Source organism: Bison bison, unplaced genomic scaffold, assembly GCF_000754665.1.
Source record: "Bison bison bison isolate TAMUID 2011002044 unplaced genomic scaffold, Bison_UMD1.0 scf7180017864492, whole genome shotgun sequence".
Taxonomy (NCBI): domain Eukaryota; kingdom Metazoa; phylum Chordata; class Mammalia; order Artiodactyla; family Bovidae; genus Bison; species Bison bison.
In genome coordinates, this window is record NW_011495051.1 from 1620250 (window position 1) to 1631151 (window position 10902).

At 58.4% G+C, this 10902-nt stretch overlaps 3 protein-coding genes across 4 annotated transcripts in view; 1 reads left to right on the forward strand and 2 right to left on the reverse strand.

Annotated features, from left to right (window-relative positions):
• AMH (anti-Mullerian hormone) overlaps window positions 1–643 on the reverse strand; it is a 3038-nt gene extending 2395 nt beyond the window's left edge. The window contains exon 1 of the mRNA XM_010828424.1: window positions 190–643. Within this exon, the coding sequence (XP_010826726.1) occupies window positions 190–643 (454 nt within the window). The remainder of the gene's footprint in view (window positions 1–189) is intronic.
• A 697-nt stretch (window positions 644–1340) lies between these two features.
• On the reverse strand, window positions 1341–10005 carry SF3A2 (splicing factor 3a, subunit 2, 66kDa). 2 transcript variants are annotated; one of them, XM_010863623.1, is made up of 9 exons: window positions 9876–10005; window positions 5526–5690; window positions 5056–5127; window positions 4205–4251; window positions 3945–4054; window positions 3066–3115; window positions 2845–2985; window positions 2360–2428; window positions 1341–2272 (listed from the first exon to the last, which is right to left on the reverse strand). In XM_010863623.1, exons 2-9 carry the CDS (start codon window positions 5649–5651, stop codon window positions 1454–1456), a joined length of 1434 nt encoding a protein of 477 aa, XP_010861925.1. In that variant the 5' UTR covers window positions 5652–5690; window positions 9876–10005; the 3' UTR covers window positions 1341–1453. The 2 variants fall into 2 exon arrangements, with proteins under 2 accessions (XP_010861925.1, XP_010861924.1); XM_010863622.1 differs by having other exon boundaries at window positions 9892–10004.
• A 134-nt stretch (window positions 10006–10139) lies between these two features.
• The window catches only part of PLEKHJ1 (pleckstrin homology domain containing, family J member 1), a gene marked incomplete at its 3' end in the record, with an annotated part of 2965 nt that continues 2202 nt past the window's right edge, over window positions 10140–10902 (forward strand). The window contains exons 1-3 of the mRNA XM_010828425.1: window positions 10140–10239; window positions 10337–10659; window positions 10756–10846. Coding sequence (XP_010826727.1) covers window positions 10566–10659; window positions 10756–10846 — 185 coding nt within the window. The remainder of the gene's footprint in view (window positions 10240–10336; window positions 10660–10755; window positions 10847–10902) is intronic.

The window sequence follows — 10902 nt, forward strand, 5'->3', positions numbered from 1 at the left end:
AAGGGAGAGGGGTGGCTGGGAGCTGGAGAACTTCTGGCCCCGAACAAGCCAAGATACAGTGACCCACCTCTGGCCATTAGCTTCCACTTCCTTAGACTGGGGAGGGGTCTGGGCTGGGGGCTCTGCAGTCCCCTGGTCTTGGGAGGAGGGCACTAGAGCCTGGCCTCCCACCCCAGCCCCAACACATACCTTCCTCCAGGTGCAGGACCACCAGCCACCGCCCCCCGGGCTCCCCCAGCCATGCCTGCAGCCGCTGCAGGTGGGGCAACACAGGCTGCCCGTTGCCAGCGGGGCACACTGCGAAGGTGGTCAAGTCACTCAGGCCCCAGTGGGTGCGCCGCACAGCCTCCAGGAAGGCCTGCTCGTAGCTGCTCAGGACCCCCACCACCCGCAGGGGGGCCCTGCTCCCGTTGCCACTCCCATGCAGGGTCACCAGGCACAGGGGGTCCAGAGGGCTGCCTGGCAGCCAGAGACTGGAGAGTGGCCAGTCCCAGGCTTGCTGAAAGATGAGTGCCCCGCTGCCTGTGGCCTGCTCCCTGGGCAAGGCTGAGGTGCTGAAGACCTCTTCCCTGGGGGTCCCTGGCCTCAGCAGAGCCCCCATGGCTGACAGCACCAGGGCCAGAGAGAGAGATGGACCGGGCATCCTGGGAGCTTCCAGGGGCTGGGCTGCCCTACTTTATAAGAGGGAGCAGAGCTGTTTGTGGTGCAGGGCGGTCCCTATCTCCTCCTGGGACATGACCTTGAAGGCTGGTGCCTGCTGTGAGCCCGGGAGGCCTATGGCCTTCTCAAAGCCCCTTCTGTTCCAATGTGCCTGCCTATCTCCTGAGCAGCGATACAGTGTGTGTGGCCTGTGACCCATTTGTCAGACTGTCCTTGACAAATCTTCCCCCTCCCCAGAGCAGGAATGTGAGCAGGAGTGCATGGCCCAGACAGCCAGGCGATCAACAGCCTGGGGGTGTGGGAGGGCGAGGTGTGGAGCCCCTGCCCCAGGAGGATTCGGGTGCCAGCCCCAAGGGGGATGACACTTCACACCGGGTAGGCGGGTCTGGCCCCCAGTGACCCCACGTGCTTGCTCACCCTACCTCTGAGGCCCACAGAGACCCCCAAGGAGAGTGAACAGCCTTCTTCACTCTGCTGTTTTCCCAGAGAACCATCCCACACTCTGCTGGCCCACAGGGTCTGTCCTCGCCCAAGGGTCTCCAGGGCACAGAGACACCAGGGGCTACCCACTGTGGTGCAGGTGGGACCCTGACACCCCCTTATGGTAGTGGAAAGCAGCCGCGTGTGTTCACCCACAGCAAGCAGGTGCTGACCGCCCACAGGTTGACACAGCAGTCCAGTTCAGGGTCAGCAGACTCTTTAATGGGGACACCTAGCCCAGTACAAAAAACCTCTACTCTGAGGGCAAAACCCAGGAAAACCAAACCAGACTTGCTAGGATAGGGGTGGCTTTTCAGTTGGTGGGGGGAGGGGGAGGAATGTTCCCAGGGCCTTCGGAGGGTAGTGGGGGCCTCAGCATCGGGGGCATGGGTGTTGGGGGATGCACCCCAGGATTTGAGGGGTGCACCCCAGGTGGCTGGGGATGGACCCCAGGAGCTGGAGGATGGACCCCAGGAGGAGGGGGGTGGACCCCAGGAGGCTGGGGGTGGATCCCAGGGGCTGGTGGGTGGACCCCGGGAGCTGGTGGGTGGACCCCCGGAGCCTGGGGGTGAACTGCAGGAGTTGGGTGCACCCCCGGAGCCTGGGGGTGAACTGCAGGAGCTGGTGGGTGCACCACTGGTGCCTGGGGGTGAACGCCAGCAGATGGGGGAGGATGGACCCCTGGGGCTGGAGGGTGGACTCCCGGAGCAGGAGGGTGGACTCCTGGGGCTGGAGGGTGGACCCCTGGAGCTGGGGGGTGGACCCCAGATGCTGGTGGGTGAACCACTGGTGCTGGGGGGTGGACCCCAGGAGCTGGGGGATGGACCCCAGGAGCAGGGGGATGCACCCCAGAGGCTGGTGGGTGGACCACTGGTGCTGGTGGGTGGACCCCAGGAGCTGGTGGGGGCAGCTGAGGAGGGCCTGGGGGTCCTGAGGGTGCAGGCCCGCTGGGCGGCATCGGTGGCAGGGGCAGGCCTCCTGGTGGGGGCGGGGGCAGCGACTCTGGTAGTGGCGGGCGAGGAGGCAGGCCATTCATCAGTGGGGGTGGGGGCCGTTTCACCCCAGGAGGCCCAGCGGGAAGGCTTGGTGGGGCTGGCGGCTTCTCCATCTTGAAGTGAAACTGGAGGAAAAACTGGACAGACAGGAAGAACTGAGCAGGGTCCTAGAGGCCTTGGGTTGGGAGAAGGATGGGGAACTGCGTGGACATGGAGTGACTCACTTGCTTGGTTTCCCGGTTCCAGTGAGTCCAGAACTTGCCTTCAGCCTTGTCTATTTCCCTGCTTGGCACCTGTGTGGGGTAGAGGGGCAGAGACAGGCCCTCAGGACCATGAGATGGCCTGGCCCAGGAGGCCCTTCTGTGAGGGAACAGGGTCTGATGTGGGGGTGACAGCTGACATTCTTGCTCCACTGCTTAGCAGCCCTGCCACCCAGGAAAGCTGCAATCTACCCTGTCTCGTCAACATTATCTGATGATAGGACGAGGTCACAGAGTCCCAGTACAGCCTGGTAACAGGGCCACCTCACTGCTGGGGCCACGCCAGGGTCTCTGATTCACGGTGGACACCCAACCCCTGCCCTCGCTCTGCATCATCTTCTGACAACCCTCAGGAGGCAAGGGCACAGAGGGGGCACCTGGTGTGGGCCGGGGCCAGCTGCTTGGATGGAGCAGACCCTGCAGGACCCTCCGGGGTCCCAGCGAACTACCTTGAAGGCGATGGTCTCATAGGGCTCAGCAGCCATGAGTAGGTACTGCCAGCGCCGGTCTGGGGGCTCGATCCTCTGCTCGTAGGCAGACATGAAGCGGTGTCGGGGCATGATGCCCTCGGCAATCTCGGGGTAGTCGATCTGCAGGGACATGGCCAGTGACAGCACTGCCTCTCAGGGGCCCCTTCCCTCAGGACAAAGGGTTCCCGGCCTGTGCTCACCTGGAAAAGGAGGCTCTGCTGGCCCATCTCTGTATCCCTCTGCTTGGTTACTGCAATACAGGAAGATGTCAGGTCCAGTAATGGGGTCCTAGGACTGGCCTAATGTCACCCATGAATGGGAGAGCTGGCTTGGCAGGTGGGGGGGAAGTCACCCTGCTGGGCAACTAGCAGTTATCGGCCCAAGGGTGGGAGGGCTGTGCCCCAGGTGCCACCTGCCTGATATCACTTGGGTGAGGGCAGAGGCTGGGCTCCCCACTGCCCATCCCCCTTCACCAGACCTTCTGGGAGCAGGTGCCCATCACTTTCTAGCTCTGTGGCTTTGGGCTGCTCTCCACACAGCTCTGGGGCCCTTCATATGCCCCTCAGGCACTTAGTGTCTCCCTGCCACACTCAGGAAGAGGCCAGATGACCCAGACTGACCAAAAGGCCTGTGGTGGCCTCTCTGGGGGTAGTGCCATCCTCGCCCTGGCTCACCAAGCCCTACCACTTGAAGGCCCTCCACTCCAGGGCGTTCCCGAGCCATATCTTGTCTGAAACGCCAGCCATACACAGGGTATGCCCACTTCAGCAAGAACACCTGCAAGGAGGCCTGCCTTCCCCTCCTCCTTAGCAACCTGATCCTCTGCAGCTGCTGGCCCTTTCCCTTACTCTCTCTCCAGGTGAAAAGGCGCCAGCACTCAGTTCTAAGATCAGAGGAGAGGACTACACTAGGGCCTGCAGACCCCTCCCACCCACGCACCCACCTCTGCTAGGAGTGTAAAGAGCAGAGAAGATACTATGGCCCCCGCCCTCAGGGCAGGAAGCCTCTAACGGAAGCTGAGGCCACTGGTGAAACTGGGGGTGGGTGAGGGACTGCCCGCCAAGGCCATCGACAGTTACCTTTGTAGCCCGGGCGGCCGATCTTCACAAACTTCTTCACTTCTACCTTGACCTTCTCCGGTGCTGGCTGGGCGGGGGCCTCCTTGGCCTCCTTGGCCGCTCGCCGGGCCCTGCAGGCGGGACGGACACAGTGTTGAGGCCCCTCCTCACAGGCCATCAAGGCCACAGCCCCAGACGCCAGGAGCGCCCCATCCCCAGCCGACCTTGGAGATGTGAGGTGAGGGGGACAGCAGGCATGGGAAGGGGTGCCAGGTACTTACAAGTTGGTCTGATGTTTCTTCCCCTGGGTGTGCGCGAGGTAACTCCCCTGGAACACGAGAGGAACATGCATGAGGACACGGTGAGTGGGTGGGGCTCGTGTCCCCACCTGGGCCCGCCTCCACCCACAGGGCTCAGCGCTGACAGGGGCCTGATGGCTACTGAACACACGAGCTCTCATGGGTCTGCACACAGGGGGACGAGACGCTCAAAAGCCAGAGATGATGAGAGTCTCGGGCGGGGGGACACAGCAGTCTTGTGGCTGCCAGGATGTGGGTAGGGCCAGTGGATACTGCTGCGGAGTGGTGGGGACACATGGAATAAACATGCCCTTTGATTCCACCTCAATGATGTCCCAAGACAAAGACACGTGTATCAGCAGTTTCCAACTGGAGGCTTTTATGACCCCCAGGGACCCTGTGTTCAGGATACTCCCCCACAGAGAAAGGGGAGCCCCAAAACCACAGGGAGATGCTCCCGTATGAGACTATTCAGCTCGGTGCAGCCGTCTGGAGCTGCGAACCAACCGGACAGAAAGTGCGTCCTCCACACACAGAAAAGGACAGGGAGGACCTGCTTATGGCAAAGGGCAGGAACCCAATGCAAGCAAGCATTAGACTGACACTTGCTTAAAGTCTCAAACTAGAAGCCACGCCTTCCAGACCTCCCGCCCTATGTGGACATCCTGGACATCCCCACATTTGCAGATGCACGTCTGTTATATCAGAGCCACTGATGTTACAGGAAACGGAGATGGAGGCAGGGACCCCACGGTGGCTGTCCCAGTGCTGTGCAGGGCGGAGACTGGGCATAGCAGGGTTCTAAAGCCAGTGCCTCCCTGAGGAAGACGCACCTCATTGTTGTGCAGCGTCAGGCACAGCTTGCACTCATAGGAGCCCAGGTGGTTCTTCATGAAGTAGGGGTCCTGCAGAAGAAACACATCCATCAGGCAGTGGGGGAGATGCTCAGGGATGGAGGACAAGCTGGAGCCCCCAAGCCAGCACCACCACCCCGGGGATCCCACAGGGTCCACTGCACAGGGCTGGGGCTGGGGCTGACTGCCCGCCTCTGCAGCAAGCCCAGAGAGGGGTCCCCTGGAAGCCCCCAGCCCCACATTGGCGGCGGCCTGGGGTCTAGGAAGAGGCAAAACTGAAGGTGCACTGCTGATCCTCCATCTCCCCAGCCGGGACACGGCTCCTTGTGCTGCAGCACAAGCTGGACGCGGGCAGAGGAGAGAAGCAGGCGGGCCAACCCCAGGCCTAGGGAGACTGCGGTCTGGAGGGCGCTGAGCTGCTGCTTCAGGGTGGGCAGGTGGGTGCACACCTTATTGATGTCAATGGTTTCTAGAGCCAGCTGTCGCAGACGTTCCCGGCGGTCCCGGTTGCTCTCGGAAGAGGAGGCCACACCCCCGCTCCCGGTCTTGCCCCCGGGGCGATGCTGGAAGTCCATGGTGAGACCCTGGGCACTCTGTCAGACCAGGGGAGAAACCTGCGGAAGCCAAGGGGCAGCTGGTGAGACTATGTGTAAGATCTCACCCTCCTGGCCTGGCCTCACCTCTCCCCACTCTCACCGCCCTAGCCCTGGCTTCACCACCTGTCTTCCAATGGCTGAGGGCCCATGCTGGGCCAGGCACATGGGGATGAGGAAGGAGAAACAGGAGAAATGAAGCATCTCCAGGTGACAGTGGGGGTGGACCGGAAAGGAAGGTCTCTTTGAGGAGTGCAAAGGCCCAGGGACCCGAAACAGCAACAGAGAAGAGGAGGCTGAGTTCTCACTAATTAGTCCCATCTCCTCTAAGCAGCCTTCCCAAACTGCCCAGGCCCACATTGCTCAGTCCCTCCTCTGAATCCCTTTTCTGCTCGTCTACACTTCCTTCCCGCAACCTAAACTCTACTGCTCTGATTCAGCAGTACGTTTGCTGGAACAAAGAACACATCCATCTACCTGCCCGCCCCCAACCCCTACTGCCTAACACAAGAGACAGTCACAGCTCGTTTGCAGTGGAAGCAACTCTTCCAGGCCCTTGATTCTCCTCCATACCCATCAAGCTGTCCAACTGCCATTTCCTATTGTCTCCCATACTCCTCCAGGTTCAGTTCAGATTCAACCTCAGGTACCTTCCTCTCATCCTACATTCTCTTCACTATCAATGCTGGCCCCAGGCCCCTGGTTTAAACCCACAGTATCTTGACTCTGTTAGGGTAAGCTCACAGGGCTGGGGCCCAGGAGTGTGAACCCCCAAGGATGCACCTGTCCAGCTCCCTGGGGTGCTGGACACGTCATCTCATACAGCAGAGGGGACTCTGCAGGTGGGATTAAGTTAGGTCCCTGAGATGGATACGACCCTGGATTCCCCAGGGGGGCCCAGTGTCATCATAGGGTCCTTATAAGAGGAAGGGGGAGGGTCAGAGGCAGACACAGGAGACGCTGCTCTGCTGGCTGTGAGCCAGGGATGCGGTGCCTCTAGAAGCTGGAAAGCACATGTCTTTCAGCAGGAGCTGGTGCTCCCCTGAAGCCTTCAGAGGGAATAAAACCCAGCGAGACTAGTGCTGAGTTTCTGACCACATAGATGCAGCGCAAACTCATGTCATGTAAGCCACTGGTGGTTTCCTGCACCAGCCAGCTGTGCCACTGACTTGCCCTACTACTTGATGAGTTTATGAAAACCTCACGTCGGATGACCAGCAGGGTTGACCTAGCTGGCTGCAGAATCACCACAAGGCCACCCAGAGCCGTCAACTGTAATGGCAAAATACTAACAGAGCCAAGAGTTCCAGTCAGTTTGGGGACAGCCAGTTCCTTCGTAAGCAGCCAGAAGAACATGCCATGGTGTCGTGAAAGCCTGCAAGGAGAATCTGACCAACTAAGGAAACCCAAACGCAGACAGATACTTAATCACTCACCAGCCTACCTGTCAGAGTCTCAGAGAGGCTGGGCTAAGGCCAGGTCTATCGGTGCCTGCCCGTTGAGCAGCAGACTCCACGCCGCACCCCCCCCCACAACCTGGCCTGTGTCCAGCAGGCAGGAGACCCAGCTAGAGTCCCCAGCCCAGAGGACAGGGGAGGTCAGGAGTTTTTTCTGGGGAGAGAGCACCAGAGACAGTATTCTCAGACACAAAAAGTTAGGGGCTCTGCATCCCCCAAACCCCAGCACTTTTCCAGGCCCCCTGAGCTCACTACAGAAGCACTGCTCTCCACGCAGAAAAGTGAAGTTGCTCAGTCGTGTCCGACTCTTTGTGACCCCTTGGACTGTAGCCTATCAGGCTCCTCTGTCCATGGGATTTTCCAGGCAAGAGTGCTGGAGTGGATTGCCATCTCCTTCTCCAGGGGATCTTCCCGACCCAGGAATCGAATCTAGGTCTCCTGCATTGCAGGCAGATGTTTTACCATCTGAGCCACCAGGGAAGCTCCACGCAGAACTGATGTCTAAACAGACGTGAAGAAATGCATGTATTGGGGAAAAAGGAAACTCGGTGAAAAGCTCAACAGAAGATGATAACATCCTCTTGGACGATGGGCGATGTTCCCACAGCTTGAAACTAGAACAGGATGCCACAGGTTAGCATGGCCAGTTAAACACCAGACAAACCCTTTAAGCAAAGATGCGATGAGCCTAACAACACACTGAATGTGAGCGCCTGAAGATAAGAGTCAAAGCTATCATAAAGAAGAACAGAAAAATAAACAATAGCAAAATAACAAGATAACAGCAGGCAAAGCAAGAACCTAGAAATTTTGGACTGAGAACAAAACATGGCCACACCACTATATTTAATACAGATATAACCTATAGGAACCTACTGTATACAGAACACAGAAAACTCTGCTCAGTGCTCTATAATGACCTGTACAGGGAAACAAAGTGAAAAACAATGGGTCTGTATATACATATAACTGATTCACTTCGCTGTACACCTGAAGCACAACACTGTTAGTCAACTACAGTCCAAATACAAAACAAAAACTAGAAAAGAAAAACAAAAAACATGGAGAGTATTATCAAAGAAACAACCTCCCAAAATAAAAAACTCTCCAATAAATAGACCATGAAGTTTTATGGCACTAAAACTTAAAAAAAGTTTTTAGTAGATGGAAAAGTCAGCAACAAGAGGTCAGAAACCAGGATGAGATGAGAGCCTTCAGAACAGCAGGAACACGTAAGGCAGGGCAAGGCTTTTCCCAGTTCCCTTCAGGGGCTTTCAATCTAGAACTTTACACCCACACTTCTGACTGTGAGGATGGATAAAGCCACTTTCAGCAAACCGAGGGCTCAAACTGAACAAATGAGTCGACTTCTTCAAAACCTACCTGAAGAGCTCTGATGGAAAAAAAGAGGAAGACAGTGAGACTGAAAACAGAAACCAGCCCATGGGAGCCTGGACAGAAGGTTCTAGGACAGCTACTCAGCTGCCGGGTGGAGCTCCAGTCCTGAGTGGAACAGGAGGATGCCAGCGCTGAAAGGGAAGTTTGCAGGCAGGAAAGGAAAAAAAGACGTCCATTGTTTCAACCCGTAGGAAACTACAACTTGGAAAGACTTGTATGCTTGGAAAGACTGACGGTGAAAGAAGGGGGCGGCAGAGGATGGGATGGTTGGAGGGCATCACTGACTCAATGGACATAATTTAAGTGTAGTCGCTCAGTCGTGTTCGACTATTTGCGACCCCATGGACTTTAGCCCACCAGGCTCCTCTGTCCAGGCAAGAATACTGGAGTGGGTTGCCATTTCCTTCTCCAGGAGATCTTCCCGACCCAGGGATCGAACCTGGGTCTTCCGCATCACAGGCAAATGCTTTACCCTCTGAGCCACCAGGGAAGCCCCAATGGACATAAGCTTGAGCAAACTCTGGGAGATGGTGAAGGACAGCGAAGTCTGACGTGCTGCAGCCCATGGGGTCAGTCAGACGCGACTGAAAAATAAGGCGTGTGAAATGACGATGCTTCGAAAGAAAAATTAATAGCCAGAAAAGAAAATGAGACGAATAGGAAAAATGAAGAAATGAAAGAGCTCTGGGGGGAGGGTTAAGAGGAGAATAGTACCCCCAAAAAGTAGCACGGCTCAACACAGTACCTGCCTGAGCAGCGAACGCTATTTTCAGCCCTAGAAAATAAGATTGACGATCTAAAGGTCAGGATAACCACATCCATGGTATGAAGGATGAGGCTGCAGCGGGTGAGGGGGAGGCAGAAATGAGACCTCAGCAGTCACGGTAGGAAGCTGAGAGACCACTTCTTCACCTGACTCAGGCTATTTACAAGCTCGGGTCGGTCGTACTCAGCTGCCAAAGGGCAGAAGGGAAAAGGGGCCGGGCTCCCAGAGTGACAAGGGGAGAAGTCATTTAAACTCTGGGCTTCGCTCGCTAAACGAGCCTAGCTAACGGGTTCTTGGGCCTCGCACCAAGAGCTCCGCCTCTGGACCTTCCTCACTCCTCGGCGGGCCTGGAATCAGGAGCGCCGTCACCTCCACCTATTACAGGAACCAGATAAGCCCCGGACCACAAAGGCAACAAACTAACGGACTCAGGGAATGCGCCCCGGGTCCGTTGCCACCCAACCCCACCCGACCCAACGGGCCTTTGCAGCCGGAGCTCCCTGCGGGAGGGCGGGGGTGATGGGCCGGCCCAGCGCCCGGCTCCCCTCCAAGGAGTCCTCTGGGGCCGCCGCCCTAGTCTCGCACCATTCCTAATCCTCACCCACGATTTCGTCAAATCCACGGGCTCCTCACACACTGCCTTGGTCTATTCAGGCGCCGCAGCCACCGCGACGACCTCGTCCTGCGCACGCGCGCCGATAGCTGAAAAAGCACTTCCGGGAACAGGATGGGCGGGGCCTCCTGCGTGCGCATGCCCGGCCCGCCCAATGGCGCGGGCGAGACGCTTATAGGCTGAAGGAAAGAGGGTAGAGGAGTCCAAACCGGAAGTCGAAGTGCGCATGCGCGCCGGATTATTTCGTTCTTCCGGTCAGCACGGCTCGCGCAGGGCCAGTTTTCGCGGGGAAGGTAGTTGCGACTCGCCTCCCACCCCTGGCGCCTGTTCGCTTGAGTAAGGGGCACCACCTGTCGTGGGGATGCTTTATTGTTCCCATCCCGGATTCACGTTATTACATGGTCATATATAACACCACCCATTTTGCCTATAGTCCCGTTCGCCCTAGGAAGTTTCCGCTCCGTCTTGACGACCTCCGAGACCCTTCCGCCACACGCCGGTGATTGACAGACTGAGCGGCCCGGGAGCGCGCAGGCGTAGTAGCTCCGGCTGCGCTTCCGGGACGGCGCCGTGGGACTCTTTTGGCGCCGGCATCGACGAGTGCTGGGACGGCGGCCGGGAAGGCGCGGCCGGCGTTCCGCGTTCTGGGTACCGGCGGCGCCATGCGCTATAACGACAAGGAGCTGCAGGCGCTGTCCCGGCAGCCGGCCGAGATGGCAGCCGAGTTGGGCATGCGGGGACCCAAGAAAGGCAGCGGTGAGCGGTCCGGAACGCCGGAGCGGGCGGGCGGGCGGCTGAGGGGGCGGGAATGGGCAGGTGCTGAACCCGCGCGATCCCGCCTTGTGCTCGCAGTGGTGAAGCGGCGGCTGGTGAAGCTGGTGGTCAACTTCCTTTTCTACTTCCGGACGGACGAGGCGGAGGTAGGGTGGTGGGGAGGACCGAAGTAGGGGTTAGGTTCGGAGTTCGGAGTCGGGGACGGGGCGGGGTCGAGGTCCGGTT

Excerpts from the sequence above, each read along its gene's own strand:
- SF3A2 (XM_010863623.1), bottom strand. The coding sequence starts at position 5,651 with ATGGACTTCCAGCATCGCCCCGGGGGCAAGACCGGGAGCGGGGGTGTG. Across the intron at positions 3,116-3,944 it reads CGGCCGCCCGGGCTACAAAG|TAACCAAGCAGAGGGATACA; the intron begins GTAACTGTCGAT and ends CCTGTATTGCAG. Across the intron at positions 2,986-3,065 it reads AGCAGAGCCTCCTTTTCCAG|ATCGACTACCCCGAGATTGC; the intron begins GTGAGCACAGGC and ends ATGTCCCTGCAG.